The following is a 21,710-nucleotide window of genomic DNA, read 5'->3' as shown; positions in this document are numbered from 1 at the left end:
TTCTTATGGATAATTGCATCGTGTACCAGGCATAAGGGGGACACAACCTGTAGTGGTCAAGAGGTATGGTAAAAACAAAAGTAATATTGAAATAAAGTTAATCAGGAGCAACTTACTTTGATTGGTTATTTTGCTTGTTAATGTGCTGAAATGTATTTTTTTAATTAGGTGAAAAACAAAGTCATTTATTATACGTTTTTGTGAATTGATTTCAATATTTTTTAGCAGAGAGGAGTGACGTAACTGCCCACAGTTGCCCTGATTATAGATGGCGTCTGGCTTCCGCATTCTCTTTTCATAGATTCCACTCTTGAGTCACTCAGTCTTAGCCAATCAGAGAGCGACAACTAGCTCACATCCGCGCGAGACGTGTCCAGAGCCTCAGCTAATGGCTGAGCGGGACGTGTTACGGGCAGCAGCGGCGGGCCAATCGGGATGTGCGGCGTGGAAACATTTGGCCAATAGGTAGTAAGCGGGGGCGGGTGAAGTTGCTAGGAGAAGCGGCGGTGCCGGTGTGGAGGTTCCATAGACAGCAAAGATGATGAGGAGCGTGTGTGCCCTGACCGTCACCGGCCTCCTGCTTCTCCTGCCCGAGCCGGGCCAGTCCCTGCGAGCCGGGGAGTGCGAGGGTGAGTCACTAAGGAGTACACTGAGGGAGATATGGGGGAAAGGGTATACTGAGGGACATGTGGGGGAAGGGGTACAGTGAGGGACATGTAGGGGAAGGGGTACAGTGAGGGACATGTGGGGGAAGGGGTACACTGAGGGACATGTGGGGGGAAGGGGTACACTGAGGGACATGTGGGGGGAAGGGGTACACTGAGGGACATGTGGGGGGAATGGGGTACACTGAGGGACATGTGAGGGGAAGGGGTACACTGAGGGACATGTGGGGGGAAGGGGTACACTGAGGGACATGTGAGGGGAAGGGGTACAGTGAGGGACATGTAGGGGAAGGGGTACAGTGAGGGACATGTGGGGGAAGGGGTACAGTGAGGGACATGTGGGGGAAGGGGTGCAGTGAGGGACATGTGGGGGGAAGGGGTACAGTGAGGGACATGTGGGGGGAAGGGGTACAGTGAGGGACATGTGAGGGGAAGGGGTACAGTGAGGGACATGTGGGGGGAAGGGGTACACTGAGGGACATGTGGGGGGAAGGGGTACACTGAGGGACATGTGAGGGGAAGGGGTACAGTGAGGGACATGTGAGGGGAAGGGGTACAGTGAGGGACATGTGAGGGGAAGGGGTACACTGAGGGACATGTGGGGGGAAGGGGTACACTGAGGGACATGTGAGGGGAAGGGGTACACTGAGGGACATGTGGGGGGAAGGGGTACAATGAGGGACATGTGGGGGGAAGGGGTACACTGAGGGAAGGGGTAGACTGAGGGGCATGTGGGGGGAAGGGGTAGACTGAGGGGCATGTGGGGGGAAGGGGTAGACTGAGGGACATGTGGGGGGAAGGGGTAGACTGAGGGACATGTGGGGGGAAGGGGTACACTGAGGGACATGTGGGGGGAAGGGGTACACTGAGGGACATGTGGGGGGAAGGGGTACACTGAGGGACATGTGGGGGGAAGGGGTACACTGAGGGACATGTGGGGGGAAGGGGTACACTGAGGGACATGTGGGGGGAAGGGGTACACTGAGGGACATGTGGGGGGAAGGGGTACACTGAGGGACATGTGAGGGGAAGGGGTACACTGAGGGACATGTGGGGGGAAGGGGTACACTGAGGGACATGTGGGGAGAAGGGGTACACTGAGGGACATGTGGGGGGAAGGGGTACACTGAGGGACATGTGGGGGAAGGGGTACACTGAGGGACATGTGGGGGGAAGGGGTACACTGAGGGACATGTGAGGGGAAGGGGTACACTGAGGGACATGTGGGGGAAGGGGTACACTGAGGGACATGTGGGGGGAAGGGGTACACTGAGGGAGCTATGAGGACAGAGGGAAGGGGGTCATAGAGAGGGCAAAAAAAGGACAGTAGTTATAGTAAAATATGGGGGTTTGGAGGGAGTGACATTGTGACTAAAGGGGTGGGATGGGGAAGAGGGTGGCTGAGGGGACAGGTGGGATGGGGAAGAGGGTGGCTGAGGGGACAGGTGGGATGGGGAAGAGGGTGGCTGAGGGGACAGGTGGGATGGGGAAGAGGGTGGCTGAGGGGACAGGTGGGATGGGGAAGAGGGTGGCTGAGGGGACAGGTGGGATGGGGAAGAGGGTGGCTGAGGGGACAGGTGGGATGGGGAAGAGGGTGGCTGAGGGGACAGGTGGGATGGGGAAGAGGGTGGCTGAGGGGACAGGTGCGATGGGGAAGAGGGTGGCTGAGGGGACAGGTGCGATGGGGAAGAGGGTGGCTGAGGGGACAGGTGCGATGGGGAAGAGGGTGGCTGAGGGGACAGGTGCGATGGGGAAGAGGGTGGCTGAGGGGACAGGTGGGTTGGGGAAGAGGGTGGCTGAGGGGACAGGTGGGATGGGGAAGAGGGTGGCTGAGGGGACAGGTGGGATGGGGAAGAGGGTGGCTGAGGGGACAGGTGGGATGGGGAAGAGGGTGGCTGAGGGGACAGGTGGGCTGGGGAAGAGGGTGGCTGAAGGGACAGGTGCGATGGGGAAGAAGGTGGCTGAGGGGACGGGTGGCTGAGGGGACAGGTGCGATGGGGAAGAGGGTGGGCTGGAGAAAAGGGTGATGCTGAGAAGATAGGTGACAGGTACAGTTAAATTAGGTGGATTAGGGGAGAGGATAGCACAGTAGGAATAGGTGAGCTGGTGGAGAAGGTGGCACAATAGGGATAGATGGGTTGAGGGAGATGATGTCACATTATTTTTTTATATAGTGCCATCATTTTCTCTGTCACTGAACAAGCTTAAAAAAACACACACAAAAAACAAATGTGGGTACATAAAATGCACATAAACAAAAGAGAGGGAGCACCGTTTCCAAAAAAGAGTATGCAGCGTGCCCAAGGTCTCTCCCCAGTGCCTCCTGGGAAGTGCAGTCCAGATAAAACAGAAAGGACCGGCACCGCTGTCTTGTATCAAAGCTCTTTTAATAGCACCAAAGTGGCAGCAGTGACAGACTGCTGTTTCGGTTTACACCTTTATCAAACTGCTCAAAGCCATAAAAATTGTGACAAGACAAACACCTTTAAATACCCCCTTCCTGTATGGGAGGGGCCCCAGAGCGGACCTGAGAGGGAACTTCAATGGTAATATGCAAATATGCTCATGTTTCATGCACACTGAAAAAAAGTGTAATACCTGAATTAGCTTGTACACCACACCCCCAAGCTGGGATGGATGGATGATCACTTCCAAAAAAGGGAAACACTTTCTCCTCCTGTCCCTCCTCCAGCCAGCCACTCACAGCTGTGCAGGCAGTGCTCTGACAACTTCCAGGTCAACCCGGAAGTAGTCAACACATTATGGTCATTGGAGTGATCAGGTTGCAGTATTACCAAAAGTGGCCACAAGATGGCTCACTAAAGGTCGGTGCGACATTAAAGTTGCACCCTGCAGTAAAAAATGAAAAGTTCAAGATTAAGCCACAAGATGTCAGTGTGTGCAAAAATTCTAATGCAGTCAATTCGCATAGACAATGAGTTTAAGTATATTTTAAGTGCGACAAAAACGTCGCATCAAGAATACAAAAAGCAGTGTTGTTCTCCTACCTGGTTCGCTGAGGGTGGACATTAAAAGCAAAATCTGGAAGAAGAGCATAAAATAAACATATGAAAACGTGATTTACTCAGGAGGTTCTGATGTCACTAGATACAAAAACTAAGATCATATTCGCGGTTTAAACCACCCACTCCAAAAGTATTCAGTTTCCTGATCCAAAAGGCCTCCTTTTTAAGTAAGGCCTTGTCCCTATCCGAGCCCCTCCAAGTATCCGGGACCCCATCGATTGCCATTATGCGCAATTGTGACACTGCGTGTTTATGCAAATGAAAATGTTGCGCTACCGCCAAAGTGCAATTCGGGTCGCGTATATTCGATTTATGCGACGAGAAACGCTCCTTAAGTCGCTGAGTGGTTTTGCCTACATAGCCAAAACCACATGGGCATTTAATCATATATACGACGTACCGAGAGTTACAATCGTATCGGCCACGTATTTTAAAGGGGACACCCGTTGAGGGATGGCAGAAAGTGTCCCCCCTGATAACATGTCCACACATGTGGCATGATAAACAAGGGTACATGCCCCTTCTGCCCGTGTCCCCAACAGGGCCCCCACTCCTAGTAATTTTGTCCCGAACTGTTGGTGCCCTTTTAAAGGACATCAACGGGGGATATCGTAGTTCTGGAATCGATGGGAATCCTTCACTCAAAATGTGCCAATGTTTGCGAATTGTACGTGCAATCATGTTACTGCAGGTATTATATGTGGATACGAAAGGTAACCTAAGGCTTCTCCTTCTACCTATTCTATCACGTTTCTCAGTTTGGAACGTATTTTCAGGGTAACCCCGGGCCCTAAACTTACTCCTCATTTCTTCCTGTCTCCTCTCCCTGACCTCAGTATCTGTGACAATGTCCGCCACTCTCTTAAGCTGCCCTAGTGGTATACTATCTCTGGTGCCGTCGGGGTGGAAACTCCTATAGTGCAACTTTACTAAAACGGTGGAAACAGATAAGAGGAATAAGTTTGCTCGCGACTCTTCTGATTACACCAACGGTTTCGTGTATTCTTGGCAGAGACTTTCGGGTCCTCGTAGACCGACCCCTAAGGGGAAACCACCACGTGGTAAGAAACCTCGCACACCAAGAGGAGATTCTGATTCTGAGCCGATCTCGGATGCCTCAGCGGGTGCTTCGAGAGATCGATCCCCAAACGGCCACGTAGGGGCCGCAGCAGGAGAGGCGGCCGGAGATACCAGCGGAGAAAATGGACATCAACGCAGGGCAAGCCCACAAGGCAGGGGCAGGCCAGGCCGCAATGTGAGCCCGAGAGTACTGAGACCGAGGGCACACCATCATTAGTGGTGAACATTAGTTCCCACAGTCTTTCACCTGACGAGATTCAAGTTTTGGAACTGGGACTGAACTTTTGTCCAACTAACTCACCGAATTTCTTCGAAGTGGATCAAGAACTTTATCGTTTTTTTCGTCTCATTAAGCTCAAATATTTTTTTGCCTCCATACCCCAGTTCCCAACTTCTGGAGATGGCCCTGAGGGTTGTTTCAGGTTGCGGGAAATAGGTTTGCGAAACCCTAGTGGTTTCATTCCACCAAGTCACCCCACTATTGACTCATTTATTTCTAGAGTCCAGAATGACCTTAGATGTGTCGAGGATGATTTCCAGAGGGGTAAAATTGGGGTCAATTGTAATTTGTCACCAATACAACGTAGAGCTATTTCTTCCCTACGGGATAATGTGTCCATCACCATCCGCCCCGCAGATAAGGGTGGGGCAGTGGTGGTGATGGATACCAGTATGTACAATGAGGAGGTTTTGAGACAATTATCTGACTCTGATGTTTATGAAAGCATAGATTGTGATCCTGTGTTGATTGTTCGGGCAAAAATTGATGATTTATTAAATGAAGCATTGAGAAAAGGCATTATCGATAATGGTCTTTTTAAATTCCTCAGGGAAGAACATCCCAAGACCCCTACGCTTTATATCCTTCCTAAAATCCACAGGAGGCTGGACAGGCCTCCAGGTAGACCCATTGTTTCGGGCATTGGGTCAATATTTGTACCAATAGCTAAATTCCTGGATGGCCTGCTCCAGCCTCTTGTACATGAAGTACCATCGTATCTTCGTGATACAAGGATGTTTTTGGATAAATTACGAGGTCTTGGTCAAGTCGATGAGGGAGTGCTACTTGTTACACTAGATGTTGAGAGCCTCTACACCTCCATCCCGCATGATGGGGGTGTGGAGGCGATTGACTGGTTCATCATGACCCGCACTGACTATTCACACGAGCAGAGGAAATTTCTGGTGCGACTGTTGGAGGTGGTACTCAAGTGCAACTATTTTACGTTTGGGGGCAGGTATTTTGTGCAGAGGCGGGGCACGGCAATGGGCTCGAACGTGGCCCCCTCCTACGCAAATCTATACATGGCCCTCCATGAGGAGGCATTTGTCTATGATAATCGTCTTTTCCGCCAGCACGCTTTGTGCTGGTGGAGATTTATAGACGACATATTTTGCGTGTGGAGGGGCCCGCGTTCGAGCCTGGATGAGTTCGTATCGCAACTGCACAGTGCCTGCCCCTATATTCGGTTTACGACGCATAGTGACCCCAGTAGTGTCTCCTTTTTGGACACTCGAGTCATTTTGCAAGATGGTCACTTCGAGACGGATTTATTTGTCAAAGAGACTGATAGGAACTCCCTGTTGCACTATAGGAGTTTCCACCCCGACGGCACCAGAGATAGTATACCACTAGGGCAGCTTAAGAGAGTGGCGGACATTGTCACAGATACTGAGGTCAGGGAGAGGAGACAGGAAGAAATGAGGAGTAAGTTTAGGGCCCGGGGTTACCCTGAAAATACGTTCCAAACTGAGAAACGTGATAGAATAGGTAGAAGGAGAAGCCTTAGGTTACCTTTCGTATCCACATATAATACCTGCAGTAACATGATTGCACGTACAATTCGCAAACATTGGCACATTTTGAGTGAAGGATTCCCATCGATTCCAGAACTACGATATCCCCCGTTGATGTCCTTTAAAAGGGCACCAACAGTTCGGGACAAAATTACTAGGAGTGGGGGCCCTGTTGGGGACACGGGCAGAAGGGGCATGTACCCTTGTTTATCATGCCACATGTGTGGACATGTTATCAGGGGGGACACTTTCTGCCATCCCTCAACGGGTGTCCCCTTTAAAATACGTGGCCGATACGATTGTAACTCTCGGTACGTCGTATATATGATTAAATGCCCATGTGGTTTTGGCTATGTAGGCAAAACCACTCAGCGACTTAAGGAGCGTTTCTCGTCGCATAAATCGAATATACGCGACCCGAATTGCACTTTGGCGGTAGCGCAACATTTTCATTTGCATAAACACGCAGTGTCACAATTGCGCATAATGGCAATCGATGGGGTCCCGGATACTTGGAGGGGCTCGGATAGGGACAAGGCCTTACTTAAAAAGGAGGCCTTTTGGATCAGGAAACTGAATACTTTTGGAGTGGGTGGTTTAAACCGCGAATATGATCTTAGTTTTTGTATCTAGTGACATCAGAACCTCCTGAGTAAATCACGTTTTCATATGTTTATTTTATGCTCTTCTTCCAGATTTTGCTTTTAATGTCCACCCTCAGCGAACCAGGTAGGAGAACAACACTGCTTTTTGTATTCTTGATGCGACGTTTTTGTCGCACTTAAAATATACTTAAACTCATTGTCTATGCGAATTGACTGCATTAGAATTTTTGCACACACTGACATCTTGTGGCTTAATCTTGAACTTTTCATTTTTTACTGCAGGGTGCAACTTTAATGTCGCACCGACCTTTAGTGAGCCATCTTGTGGCCACTTTTGGTAATACTGCAACCTGATCACTCCAATGACCATAATGTGTTGACTACTTCCGGGTTGACCTGGAAGTTGTCAGAGCACTGCCTGCACAGCTGTGAGTGGCTGGCTGGAGGAGGGACAGGAGGAGAAAGTGTTTCCCTTTTTTGGAAGTGATCATCCATCCATCCCAGCTTGGGGGTGTGGTGTACAAGCTAATTCAGGTATTACACTTTTTTTCAGTGTGCATGAAACATGAGCATATTTGCATATTACCATTGAAGTTCCCTCTCAGGTCCGCTCTGGGGCCCCTCCCATACAGGAAGGGGGTATTTAAAGGTGTTTGTCTTGTCACAATTTTTATGGCTTTGAGCAGTTTGATAAAGGTGTAAACCGAAACAGCAGTCTGTCACTGCTGCCACTTTGGTGCTATTAAAAGAGCTTTGATACAAGACAGCGGTGCCGGTCCTTTCTGTTTTATCGGTACATAAAATGCAGACATTGGTATACATAAAAATACAGGCATTCTGTATTTGATGTTGTACATCAGAAAGCAACAAGAGTCCTGAACCTTTTCAGGGTATGAGGCATGCACAGCAAATGGGACAGTCAAGGAGGCCAGAAAATCCAAACTAGATGTGCATGTCCGACTATAAGTAAATCCTTTCAGAAAATAAAGGTAATTTGGTTTATAAGAAGGAAGGAAAAGAAACGGCGTGAGAATATAGTACTGGTATATAGTGACTAAAGTTCTTACCTAATAATAAAATCGCAGGTGTCTTCCTGCCAATTTAGATTGACCCAATTACCTCTTCTTATCTTTCCTGACTAGCAAAGTAGCTCTCCTTGTCTGTTTTATGCTATATAACTATCTTATCTATAAATACCTTAAAGGTAGCCATACACTGGTCGATTTGCCATTAGCTAGACCAACTGACAGATCCCTATCTGATTGAATCTGATCAGAGAGGGATCGTATGGCTGCCTTTACTGCAAACAGATTGTGAATCGATTTCAGCCTGAAACCGATCACAATCTGTTGAGCTGCTCCTGCCACCTGTGTCCCCCCCGCCCCCCGTATACATTACCTGAAGCTGGCTCCGGGTTCTCTTCTCCGCGCTGCACCGCATCCCAGCATACCGCACCGCATCCCAGCGTTCACTGTGTCACTCCGTGACCAGGAAGTTCAGATAGAGCGCCCTCTATTTGAACTTCCTGGTCACTGGAGTGACACAGGAAGTTAATGTACGCTGGGATGGAGCAGGAACAGAGCGGTGCAGCGCGGAGAAGATGCCCGGGAGCCAGCGTCAGGTAATGTATACCTGTATCGGATCGGCTACTCCCTACCCGCGGGCGATCGACGGTTATTTCCCGCACGACGCGATCGACGGACCGGTCCAATTTCGGGAGGAAATCGGATCGGCGGGTGCGTTTAGTGCGAACGATTGGCAGCAGATTCGATCCCAGTGATCGAATCTGCTGTCGAACGGCGGCAAATCGGGCCAGTGTATGGCCAGCTTTAAAGTGAACCAGAGATGAAGCACCCTCATGTGTTTTACCATATATATCAGTGGGAACATTAGAGAAAACACCTACCCTGCTCTCTGTTACATTTTTCATTGTTCAGCCTGCTTCTAATCAGCCCTGATAAAATCCTGGACTGAGCCTTCAGCCTTGCTTTGTTCAGGAATTTTTATAGCAGGGTCTGTCTTTTGTGATGTCTTTTCAAGCCCAAGCCTGCCCCCTTGTGGCTCTGCCTCCTGGCCGCAATAGCAGCATAGGGGGCGATATACAGGCTGGGAACGCGAACAATCACTCGCGTTCCCATGCCTGTTGGCCGGTGACGGCCAAACCGAAAGTGTTCGCCGGCGGGTCCTGGCGAGGCTTGTGACCAATTTAGGCCCGAAATTGTTCAAATCATGGATCAGGCGGACATGGGGCACCGATTTTCAATCAATGAAATTATGGAGTCGGGTGGTCAATCGGGCTGCAAAATCGGTAGATGCTTGGCCAACGTAATACAATTTCAGCTCTTATGCCTCATACATATGCTTGATCGACATGCTCCAAAACAAACTAAAGTGTCTTCCGAGTATGGGTGGGTGGGGGTTTTTTAGACCACCATTCTTGTCCATGTGGGCCGATCCATCCATCCTGGTGGTTCTGATCAGAGAATAATCTGTGTTAGTTGGTAGACAAACAATCTTTCTATTCAAAACCCTTGTGTGTAGCCAGCTACATACTTCTGGATCCTCATATTTGAGCATCCACTAAAAATCTGATCAGTGGACCATCGTGCCGTCGTTAAATTCAAATATGCCATGTTGCTGTCAGACGAAATCTGTCGCATTGTCGTCTAGGATAGTTTGGTAACGATGGCTGTCTAGAGTGTGTAAATAGCTCACAGCTATTTCTATGTCTATAAACTTATTTTTAAAAGCATTCTTTTGTTGGCTGTATGCTGGGAAGGTGTTGAACAGATAAGGATAAGATAAGTGAATGGGGAAAAATTCACTGCGTCATTTTCGTTGACTGTTGGAGTGACGCTGACATTTAAAGCCTTGTACACACGGTAGATAAAATTTGGCCAAGGAAACGAAGGACAACCACCCCTGCCAAGAATCTAGCATGTGTACAGCTGACTCCAATTCCCGACACCTTGGTCAGTAATCAGCCTGGGGGATCAATCTGGCTAAGCACCAGTCGAGAGCATGGTTTCCCCACTCACTCTGCCCACCTTCACCCCGCTGCTTTATCCATAGTAACAGCGATATCACTAGCCTGCAAGTTAGAGACATGTCTGTACAGTGTAAGCCCTGCAATGTTGCCCGAGGGATTAAGATCCAATCCCTGCTTGGTGACATGCCTCCTGCAAGGCTTAAGAGGCACTCAACTACTGTCACCTGAACAGAGTGGGACTCAATCCCTTGGGCTACAGTTTGGGGCCAGGTTCTGTTGCACTGGGGTGGGTACTTGGTGGGACTGCAGTGCAGTTTGGAACAGGAGCAGTAAAGAAGTGACCAGTGGGCTGGAGAATATAGCGATACCATTTGCTAGGTTGATGGGGAGAGTATGTGTGGGTTGGGCGGATACCAACAAATGGTACCAATGTATTCCCCAACCCACAGCATACTCTCCCCATCAATTCAGATCAGAAATGCGGATGGCCATGCGTGCGGAACGCGTGCGGACCGCAACGCGTACGAACGCATGGCCATCCGCGTTTGTGTGCGTTGCGTGGCTGATCCCATCACTGAAAAGTGAATGGGACAGCCACGCGTTTTTGCAAAATCTGCGTGCAGCATGCGGTCCGGAACGCATGCAGTGTGAACATCAGACATTGCACTCTATGCAATGTCTGATGTCGTGCGTTTTGGCCACCTGCACGCGTTTCCAAAACGCGTCTGGAAACGCATGCAGTGTGAACGGGCCCTAAAATGGTAGCGCTATATTTCCAAAGCATTACAATTTGTACACTATCCCATCGCTAACCGAAATATTACTGCAGCGTTTACTGGTCAATAGTTATGTTACTGGTCAATAGTTATGAGCAAACATTTCCCAAATATGCAGTGTTTTAGTGACTGAGGAAGAGAAAGGAGCTGGCCATCAGTGCTGCTCTCACATATTCGCCAAAGTCATTTTCACATCGAAAATGGCATTTTCGATTTTGTATTTTCGCTATATGGTCACTGAAAAAAGAATATAAGAAAGTAGCGGTGAATATGCTGTCTGATTGCAGACAAACAGTTTGCACTTTACTTTTGCTTTGGCAGGCTGCCAATCATGATCCACGATTTGCATACGATGACGTGTATGCGTGATACAAGAGCGCGCTCTGTACTGTGCCGTTTGAATTAACAGCAAATTACGCTTTATTAAAGTGAAAGCTGCAAACATAATACAAACAGAATACCCCAGGGCTGTGGAGTCGGTACAAAAATCTTCCAACTCCGACTCCTCAGTTTTTAAAACTCCAACTCCGGGTACCCAAAATGGCTCGGACTTCGACTCCGACTCCTTAGTCTAATACTTAACAGGGCTGTGGATTTTGTACAAAAATCATCCGACTCCACAGTTTATGAAATCAACGACTCCGAGGTGCTCAAAATTGCCTCGACTCAGACTCCAACTCCACAGCCCTGGAATACCCAAGCAGCTTGGGGTGGCCTAAAAGTACTAGGAGAGTAAAGGGAACTGAAAAAGACTGAAAAGTCCTCCTGCTAAAAAGCTAATGGTGAGTGTAATTTGCCTTCTTGAAACAGAAAGTAAGACGTTAATTCAGCTTTGTTTGACTGTGGTCTCCCACAATGCATCACTACTGAATATGCAAATTATCTCTTTATGCCCCTGAAGCCAGGCTTACATCTATAACCGCTGGTGTATAGCCAACCTAAAGCTTATAAATTTTACGGAGCCACATCAACCCAACCTGTAGAAAGCCTGTTTCTGACTACTGGTCCTCCTCAGTGCGTGGCAGGGATTGATAGGGCTTGGACTAGAACAGAATAGACAAGCAGCTCAGGGTGCCCCAAAACTACCAGGAAATTATAGGGGACTAAAAGAGACCAAAAAGCCCTCCTACTATTAATCTCTCTGGCGTTATCATTTCCAGATTTAGGGTCTAAAAGTCGTGCAATTTTTTTCACAAGCTTATAGGCCTAGTGCACACCAGAGCGGTTCGGTCGCGTTTTCAGATCCGATTGCGGATGTGGAAACGCTAGGGTAATGTATTTCAATGGGGTGGTGCACACTAGAGCGGGAGGCGTTTTGCAGAAACGCATACTCCCGGGCTGCTGCAGATTTTGGATTGCGGAGGCGTTTCTGCCTCATTGTAAAGTATAGGAAAAACGCAAACCGCTCTGAAAAATGCTACATCAGAGCGGTTTGCCAGGCGTTTTTGTTACAGAAGCTGTTCAGTAACAGCTTTACTGTAACAATATCTGTAATCTGCTGTACCAAAAACCGCAGCACAAAACCGCAAAACGCTTCAAAATAAGAAGAAAAAACGCAGCTAAAAACGCTAGAGTTTTGCGGATCTGCTTGCGGTTTTTGGTGTGCACCAGGCCATAGACCTTAAAAACCAGAAGGAAAAAAAGAAAACCTAACATAGAGAGCTCATGCATATAACTCAGGCACGGGATTACTGTTCTGAGCTGCGGATTTCCATCCCGAGCCTGATTTGGGATTCCCGCTAAGGAGGTTAAGAAGGCAAACTACACTGAGCATTGCTTTTTAGTAAGAGGGCTTCTTGGCCTCCAGGAATGGATTTATTTACTTGTTCTCTGATAAATTGGTACCAGTGCGTAGATATACTTCAAGCTCTCACCCTGATGTCCACAAACGCACCACAAACATTTCATTGGCTTCTGACCCTGTGATCACTGCGAGATAATCTCATTGGCTCACATTGATCACAGGGTCAGGAGCCAATGAAATCAGCTCCCGACCGGCTCACAGAGCTCTGCTGTCATATCGGTGGGACGTTAGTAGGCCCTGTTTTTTTGTACCAGTGGTCTCTGGCCCTTAAGGGACCAGAAACTGCTGGTTTTGAAGTGGTTAATAAAGGCTGATTTAAAAAAAAAAAAGCACTGTAATGTTGGTCCTATACTCCATCCTGTAATATTAGATTGTGAGGTTCTTTTCTTCTCCTGTGTGCTGTTATTTATAGGATTTATATGTTATGGTTTATTGTAGAACACCTAATAGACTGTTGTTGCTTTAAATGTAAGATAATCATATTGTGTATAGGTAAAATCATACACATATTACGGATTTCTGCTTTGGAGACCCCAGCTGACCGTCTCTCCTTCCTTGCAGTCTGTCTCTCGTTCCTGACCCGCTTCTACGAGTCTTTGAAGGAGAACAATGTGGCATTCACGCCGGCGGAAGTGGAGAAGCAGCTCCTGAAAACCTGCGATGCAGCCAAGGGAAAGGAGAACAGATTTGTAAGTTATGGGCAGTGACAGACTTTGATTTCTTTACATACTATATTTAAGTTTGGCACTCGGGTTTATTTACTGAGATTGGTGATCCAGGAAGCCAGGACTGGCTTCTGCTAATAAGAGTCAGTTTCCATCCCCCCCTTGGGGTCGTATCAAAACATGGTGCTGGTTGCTGAATGCTTAGTAATTTATGTAACAGCAGTAGAGTATTGTACTGCGTCAGTTGCCAGTAAAAGCAAGAAGTTTTGAATCCGGATGATACCATTTATTGGCTAATTGAAAAAATAAGTAAACTTTCAGCTATTGTGCCTTCATTAGACTGAATCCTGTATGCTTACAATATTTTGGAACAGACAGCTATATACCTGCACCATCAAAAGGGGATACATGATTTTTGAAACAAAACATAAAAAAAAAATACAGGATTCAGTCTGATGAAGGCACAATAGCCGAAAGCTACACACACGCCAGATTTTTTAAACTATGGGTTGTCGGACCCGCCCGCGAGGCGGTCATTCTAACGATAGTTTGCATGTGAGTACAGGCTGCTGTCAGACTGATAAGGCTGGTTTTGACTGATCCGCTCGGCGCAGGTGGGTCTGACGACCCGTAGTTTCAAAAAATCTGGCGTGTGAACGTGCCTTTGCTCTCTCTTATATATTTTCCAGGACGTCTATCAGGACAGCACCCCTCCTTGAGACTTGTCTCCCCTCCCACTCTGGACAGGAAGCTTAAAAAGATACCAATTTGCATAACGAGCAGGCAGCCAGTATAAGTAGACAACATCCAGAGAAGTACCTCGGTACTTTCAGACGAAAGCTTAGGCCCCTTTTACACTTAATCAGTTGCTTTCAGTTATAACTGAAAGAAAACTGATTTGCAAAGTAATGCCCATGTTTTTCTATGGCACCTTTCACACTTAACGCGTTTTTTAACAGAAATCTTCTTCTCAATGCACTGCTATGGAAAAAAACATGTACGAACGCGCACTAACGCACACTAACTGGTTAAGTGTAAATGGGTTGAGTTCCCAGCTACGCTTCCGCGCTGAGGAGTGTCTGGCGTCCTGCCTTCCCGCTGATGGCCTCTCCGGAGTAAACAGCTAACCGGACTGTATCCGGGTGAGATGACCTAACTACCGAGAGGAGCAGGCGAACGGAACGGCCTTGTATCAATTCAGGCCGCCCCACAAGCAGTAAAAGAAACGGCGTCACACGCAGCAGAGAAGCTAGAGGGACGCCAGCATCTATCTGCGGTGAGATCCACCCTTTCTTTCCCTATACGGAAGCATGAACTGAAATCACTCCAGGGGTATTTATCACGTCAGCCCTAACCTTATGGACACTGAGTAAGGGGATAATTGACCTCCACCATTAGTGGTTGTTGCCTGGAGCTTGCCGGATTGTGGAAATATTAAGGGGTGCCCCCACCAAAACTGCTTAGGATCCGCATGGCACCAGTATGTAAGCGCGGGATGCTTGAAGTATGCATGTATGGGATTGTTTATGTGCACTTTTGAACTGGAACACTAATCATTACTTGCTGCTTTGATGGCTACATTAGCCTTTGCATACGCAATTTTAAATTTTTGAATCATGGTTGCTCTTTTCATATGTGTATTATTAGAGATTTTGTATGTCCTTAACTGAATAATTTTCATACTTGGCACATTAAGGCGGCTGGTAACCCATATGTGTGTAGATATATTTTGGGAGTAAGTATTGATGGGGTTGGCCCCACCCATTATCTTTTACGTGGGTAAGATGGACAAGTATTCAGGGACTACTTGTTTGCCCTTTGTCTCTATATAGCTAAGTGTAAATGGGCCCTATCTCTTATATATTTTTAAGTTGGCCAATAAATGGTATCATCCTGATTCAAAACAACTTGGTTATGTAATTGCAGTCACATAGACACACCTGCCGTGAACTCTGTCCTGGATCGAGGAAATGAGTTGTTGATGCAGGAGTGTGCTTTCAGCTGCATAATTGCACTCAAATTCACTAACCTTGCTATAAAGTATGCTAGTTTTCAATATGACCAAAGCAAAGGTTGCAGATTTTTGCCACCTAATGGACAGTTTTTAAAAGAGATTTGAAGCCAAAAATGAAAATCAGTTTATACCTATTTAGAGGGAAGGCTCCGGATACTATAGAGCCTTCCCGGACCCATTAACCCCGGGGGAATAGCTCTTGGGCACTGTTCATGTAGCCTTTGGAAGAGCTCGTGTCCCTGAGCACCTCCAAAGATGAGCGCGTGCATGAGCCTGGACATGTGCATGCGCAGTACTGAGGCACTCGTCTGAGCCTTCCTCCTTTAGGTATGTATAGAAACTGTTTTTTATTTTTGGCTTCAGATGCCCTTTAAAACCCCAGTCCTGGTTTGCTGAATAATGTAGGTACCGCAGTGTTGTGTACTATTATCTAACCATAATAAATCATCTCCTGTAAGTTAGCAGTGCGGACTGGTCAGAAATAATGCTGAAGAATTTCATTCTAATAACCAGTTAGGCAATCCTAATTGTAAAAGAAAACCCAGCTGTCAGCTAAACAGAAGATGTGCCTCTAACACCTTCAATACTAGAGAGGATAGCGAAACATCGATGATGTACGGGTGTTACTGTGACATGCAGCAGCAATACTTTCATTGTGCAGAAGTAGCTGACTGACCTCAAATGTTTTTCTGGAAAAAGGTAAATGTAAGTTTAACCGGTAGAGCTGAGAGTTACAACCCTCTTATCTGTTTTGTTTACTATATCCGAAATGGAGCTGGGGTATGCTGGCCTGTAGCCTGATTATGATTGCCTTTAAAGGGAAGGTTCAGGGAGGGTGGAGAAAAAATAAAAATCAATTTCCACTTAGCAGGGGGCTTCCTCCAGCCCGTGGCAGGCAGGAGGTGCCCTCGCCGCCGCTCCGCAGGCTCCTGGTGGTCTCCGGTGGCCGACCTGGCCAGGCCGGCTGCCAGGTCGGGCTCTTCTGCGCTCCAAGTCCTGGCACTTCTGCGTCCCACGCCGGCGCTCTGACGTCATCGGACGTCTGCCGGGCTGTACTGCGCATGCGCAGTAGTTCTGCGCATGCGCAGTACAGCCCGGCGGACGTCCGATAACGTCAGAGCGCCGGCGTGGGACGCAGAAGTGCCAGGACTTGGAGCACAGAGGAGCCCGACCTGGCAGCCGGCCTGGCCAGGTCGGGTCGGCCACCGGAGACCACCGGGAGCCTGCGGAGCGGCGGCGAGGGCACCTCCTGCCTGCCACGGGCTGGAGGAAGCCCCCTGCTAAGTGGAAATTGATTTTTATTTTTTCTCCACCCTCCCTGAACCTTCCCTTTAATGTAAAAGGGATAACGGCTAAAGTGTATTTCCCAAAAGCAATTCTTTACTCGGTACAGTAGTCAAATTCTTTCCGCTGCTCTACGTCTGGCCACTAGGTGCTTTCTGGATAAATAATTCCAGAGTTTAGTTCATTTATCTACTCTCTCTTTGTTCAGTGCTATTATATTGGGGCCACCAGTGATGCTGCCACAAAGATCACCAATGAGATCTCAAAACCACTGAGCAACCACATACCAGCAGAGAAGATCTGCGAGAGGCTGAAGAAGAAAGATGGGCAGATCTGTGAGCTGAAATATGGTAAGTGGTGTCTGTATTTAAGGCAAAATAATGCCTGAGATTTTAGCTAAAGGGCTAAATGCAAAGATGCATAGGTGAGGCGCACATAGAGGAACGGTCTCCTGCTTACAGTTCTGCAGACCTCTGTGCTACTGCCCACTCATGTACAGTCTCCTCAACGCCATCCGATTTCAACATGGCCACTACTAATGCAAGTTTGTTGGCAGCATGTTCACGTCACCACTCATTATAAGCCCAGATTTTATGATTTTTGAAATTGAATGATTTTTGACAGAATATATACTGTAAGTGAAGCTTAAAGAGGATACAAAAAACACATATCAGTAGCTAAATATTGGCTGTACTTACATTACATATGCATTTCACTGTCCACGTTTTGGATTTTACAAAATTTTTATATAGTATTTGCAGAGATTAATGCTCCTGACAGCTCATGGCAGGTTCCATGTTGGACTGTCTTGTATGAAGCCAATTGTGATGTAATATCCTCCCTTACTCTGCTTCCTGATGATTCGACTCACAAAAAAGATCCAAGATCCTAATGGTTCATAATCCGGACAACACTACTGTGCAGTGAATATTAATTAGCCATGTGGCTAGGAACAATAGCGGACTCATGCAGTGTACTCTGAGGGCTCGTTTCCACTATCGCGAATCTGCATGCGTCCAACGCATGCAGATCCGCACATGTAATACAAGTGGATGGGCCTGTTTCCACTGTAGCGTTGTTGAGGTGCGTTTTTTTCAGCGTGAAAAAAACGCACAAAAGAGCCAACGATTTCGCCTGCGTCGGGAATCCGTGCGAATCGCCGCTAATGTATTTAATAGTAAAAACGCATGCGTTTGTTACATGCGTTTTTACCCGCGATTTCGCGTGCGATTTCGCACCTTTTTCAATTTTATTTAGCCCTGGCAGTGTCATGGTTAATTTCGCATGGCACCCTGCCATGCGAAATCGCAGGCGAAATTGCGGGTAAAAACGCATGTAGAAACGCATCCGCATGCGTTTTTACAAGCGTCGGAATGCGGCCGAAATCGCGTCGCAACAGTGGAAACAAGCCCTGAAGGAACATGTGCCCTGTGAACAGCACATTGATTTTTCAGTACTGTGAGCTGGGCTGCAAGATACAAGCTGTTGTAACATGAGCCTGTAACTTCTCACTGTGAAAGCAGCCTTAGGGCGGGATAAGGAAATGAAGGGGAGGACCAAGGGAGTGCAGTGGGGAGAAGAAGCAGCCCCAGCATGCTCTACAGTATCTGTTATGCTTAGGAGCTTGGGAATAAAGAGGCTTGCTATTCAGCAAAAATCAAAGTAAGGCCCAGTGCACACCAAAACTGCTAGCAGATCGTCAAAACGCTAGCGGTTTTGGGAGCAGAGAGCAGATATTGGCCGGGTGCACACCAAGCGGATTTTGTATTCGATCCACCAGCCGCATCAGTCAGTGAAAACGCTTGGCTATTGTATTTCAATGTGTGGTGCACACCGGCGGTTTGAGGTTTTTTAGCAAACCGCAAACGCGCAGCAGGAGGCGCGTTTGCGGCTTGGCAAAAACCTCAAACCGCCGGTGTGCACCATCCCATTGCAATACATTAGCCAAGCATTTTTCCAGGCGGATGCGGCCGGCGGATCGCTCCAAAAACCGCTCGGTGTGCACTGGGCCTAAGAGAGATTTTTAACTTCAGTATTGCCTTTTTGGCTTCCTTCTAAACTGTTTAACACAGGAGAATAGAGGTTTAAATTAGCTTTTGCAGCCTGACAGTTACTCTTTTTTTTAAAGAATACCTGTAGCAAATACAATAAGAAAAAAAGTTACATGCCTACTTAGAACCTTCCCGGGCCTCTCTGCGTCCCCTTGCTCCACCGCTGGGCACCTGTGCACCAGCAGTGCCCAGCGGTGGAACAAGCTGGGTACAACACACACCCCCACACCCGAGTACTGTTGCCATGGTTACAAAGAAGTTCAATTTGACAGCCAGTTTTGGAAATTTTTAGCTGGTTTCAAATTGCAGTAGAAAAACTAGTTTTAATACCTTAGAGAGTCTGAAGCTTTTTTTTTTTTTTTTTTGTTTTGTTTTTTTTGTTTTTTTTACCTCTTTTTATTGTGCAGTCATCTTCAGCATCAAAATCTAAGTTGTTTCGCTGCAGAACGAGTCTTATGTCCCCCCCCGAAATGCCCTAAATGCATTTCAGGATCACATCATTCTGTTTCCTGGAGGCGACACAGCTGTGTGCAGTAGCTCTGCCTCTTCTCCAGTCAATCTCTGCCTCTCCCTGCACCTCTGTTTTCTTTTACTGTGAGGGGCGGGGAGAGGTGGGAATTGACTGGAAAAGAGGCAGAGCTACAGTGCACAGCTCTGCTTCTTCATGGCAGCAAAATCTACGACCTGGAAAGTCATACAATTTTCCTGAGTATTTCGGGGGCATAAATGGCTCATTCTGCCATGGTAAGGCGGTGAATCAGCTTGGAATTTAATGCTGACGATGACTGCACAATAGAAAGAGGTAAAAAAAATCCGCTTCAGAATCTCTTTAATGGGGGAAAAAAAGCTGCATCTATCTATATCTGTGAAAAGGCCTGTGCAGACGCTAGATTGAAGTGGGGCAATAATGACCGCCTCTGCCTATCATCCTGCAAGTGTACAGCAGCTGCTTGGCCAGCAATTTTCCCCAGGTGGATTAACTCAGCTGAGTGATGGCTAAATGGCTTTGTGCTGCTTGCCCCGCCCACCTTGTGATGTCTGTCTGTGCTGCTCCATTGCCCCCCCTGCAACAGTACACATTGTCAGCCTGTAGGCTGACTATGTGTCTGTCCAGCCTCGGCCCAGAGGTGTCGCCCAAGGAATCTGGTTCTGATCCTTGTTGCGTGACATAAATCTAGTGTGTTTACAGGCCTTAAAGAAGTAGCAGTCATGGCTGGAAAATGACACTGTGTTGTCTTTACAGATAAGCAGATAGACCTGAGCACGGTGGATCTGAAGAAGCTGCGAGTGAAGGAGCTGAAAAAGATCTTGGATGACTGGGCCGAGACCTGCAAGGGCTGCGCAGAAAAGTCTGATTACATCCGCAAGATCAACGAACTGATGCCCAAATATGCTCCCAATGCTGCCAAATCACGGACTGATCTCTGACCCTGAGGGGCCGACACAGACTTGACACGCTGACCCCGAGGAGCCAGCTGGCAGACTGACCCTAGTTTATTTTACTTTTATTGGATTAGTTTTGTTTTCCTCTGGTTTTTGTTTGTTTGGAGGATGGCTAGACTCCAAGAGATTCAGGATGTTACAGAAACGGTGGGACTCGCTTCTGTTTCATGAAAAGTCTTGTAAGTTATTGCTCCTTGCTGTACCGTGATTGCGGCAGCTGTGTTGTTTTTTTCTAAGAGGGTTTTTTTTAGTTTCACTTTTATTTCTTGAGTGGTTTTTATTTCTATGAAAATAAAATAATCCACTTTTTTTTTTTCCCCCCCCTTGCTGTGCTGACCATGTAGTTGGCTCCAGACTTACCTACACATATCTGTGCGCTGGTCTGCATGTATCACGTCTCTGTACCCAGCGGTGACACGCCCCCTTTGCAGACATGATTGGCGCCAGCAGGAGGCCTCACGGTAAGTGAGCTGTCCTGCTGGGCCGCAATGGATCTTCAGTATTTTGCCACCAGTGCCGAAGATGAGTGTGCCAGACATCCCAGTGACACGTATACTGTGTGTGCCCAATGGGGTGATCTGGGAAGGAGATGCAAACACGTTTCTATTGATTATACCGTTCATATTTCTATTAAATGTTTCTATCTCAGAATGAGCTGCGCTTCTGTATAATCACCTCTTGCTTAAATGATGTGCTTTCTGTTCAGTGATTACCTGAGTGGAACCTGACTGCGGGACCCTGTCATTCTGGGTATATGAAAAGATAAAAGTTTTTATTACAGGTGCCAACTTTTTAATGACGAATTAAAGTGTACCTGAACTCAGAACTTCCTCTCTGTTCTAAAAGATACACAACAGTACATAACCTTTTTAAAGAAAACATTCTTTTGTTACAGCTAATGCAAATCCTGCAAGAAAATCTGCAGGATGTCTGTTAACATCCTGTGTTTACAAATTGGCTGCTCTGCCAAGGCAGCCAGCTGTCACAGCTGAGAGACCGAATTACACTCATGATTAGTCACAGATGAGGGGGAATTAGACAGGCTAAACTCTTTAAATACACACAGGGTGCAATATGCTCAGTTTTCCTTCTGTCCTGTGCAAGAGTTCAGGTCCACTTTAACCTCTCATGAATCCTCGCTATGTTGTGATATCACCCAGACGGGGTGTAAACATTGCTACCTAATAGCAGATATTTTTTAATTGATTCAGACACTTTTTACATTGAAGGTACCTGGGAGGCATGGAAAGTGGTGAGCAGTTCCACAGACACTCATTCTGAAATCTTATCTAAAATCAGTGCAGCGAGTGGAAGGATTCGAGTCCTCTCACATCAGATTTGATCTGAGAGGGATTGATCTGATGGTTGAATCTGGTGGCCCTCAATTGGCCATACATCTAGCGACCATCCAATCTGATTATTTTATTAACGCTACAATGCCTGTCGTCTCAACTGAGTTTGGGTCAAAACCTGTGGGAAACATCAATAGAGCATACTGGGAAATCTTGGCC

The 21,710-nt window shown here is 47.4% G+C and overlaps 1 protein-coding gene across 1 annotated transcript; it reads left to right on the top strand.

Moving 5' to 3' along the window:
* The first annotated feature begins 437 nt into the window (after positions 1-437).
* MANF (mesencephalic astrocyte derived neurotrophic factor) lies at positions 438-20,850 on the top strand. Its single transcript, XM_068252992.1, has 4 exons — positions 438-629; positions 13,304-13,431; positions 16,914-17,055; positions 20,000-20,850. The coding sequence occupies exons 1-4, from the start codon at positions 539-541 to the stop codon at positions 20,182-20,184; spliced, it is 546 nt and encodes a 181-aa protein (XP_068109093.1). The 5' UTR covers positions 438-538; the 3' UTR covers positions 20,185-20,850.
* Positions 20,851-21,710: the final 860 nt, after the last annotated feature.

Source organism: Hyperolius riggenbachi, chromosome 9 (genome assembly GCF_040937935.1).
Source record: "Hyperolius riggenbachi isolate aHypRig1 chromosome 9, aHypRig1.pri, whole genome shotgun sequence".
Classification (NCBI taxonomy): domain Eukaryota; kingdom Metazoa; phylum Chordata; class Amphibia; order Anura; family Hyperoliidae; genus Hyperolius; species Hyperolius riggenbachi.
The sequence above is the reverse complement of the archived record's forward strand: the minus strand, read 5'-3'. Positions and strand labels throughout refer to the sequence as shown.

Excerpts from the sequence above, each read along its gene's own strand:
- MANF (XM_068252992.1), top strand. The coding sequence starts at position 539 with ATGATGAGGAGCGTGTGTGCCCTGACCGTCACCGGCCTCCTGCTTCTC. Across the intron at positions 630-13,303 it reads GCGAGCCGGGGAGTGCGAGG|TCTGTCTCTCGTTCCTGACC; the intron begins GTGAGTCACTAA and ends CCTTCCTTGCAG. Across the intron at positions 13,432-16,913 it reads AGGGAAAGGAGAACAGATTT|TGCTATTATATTGGGGCCAC; the intron begins GTAAGTTATGGG and ends CTCTTTGTTCAG.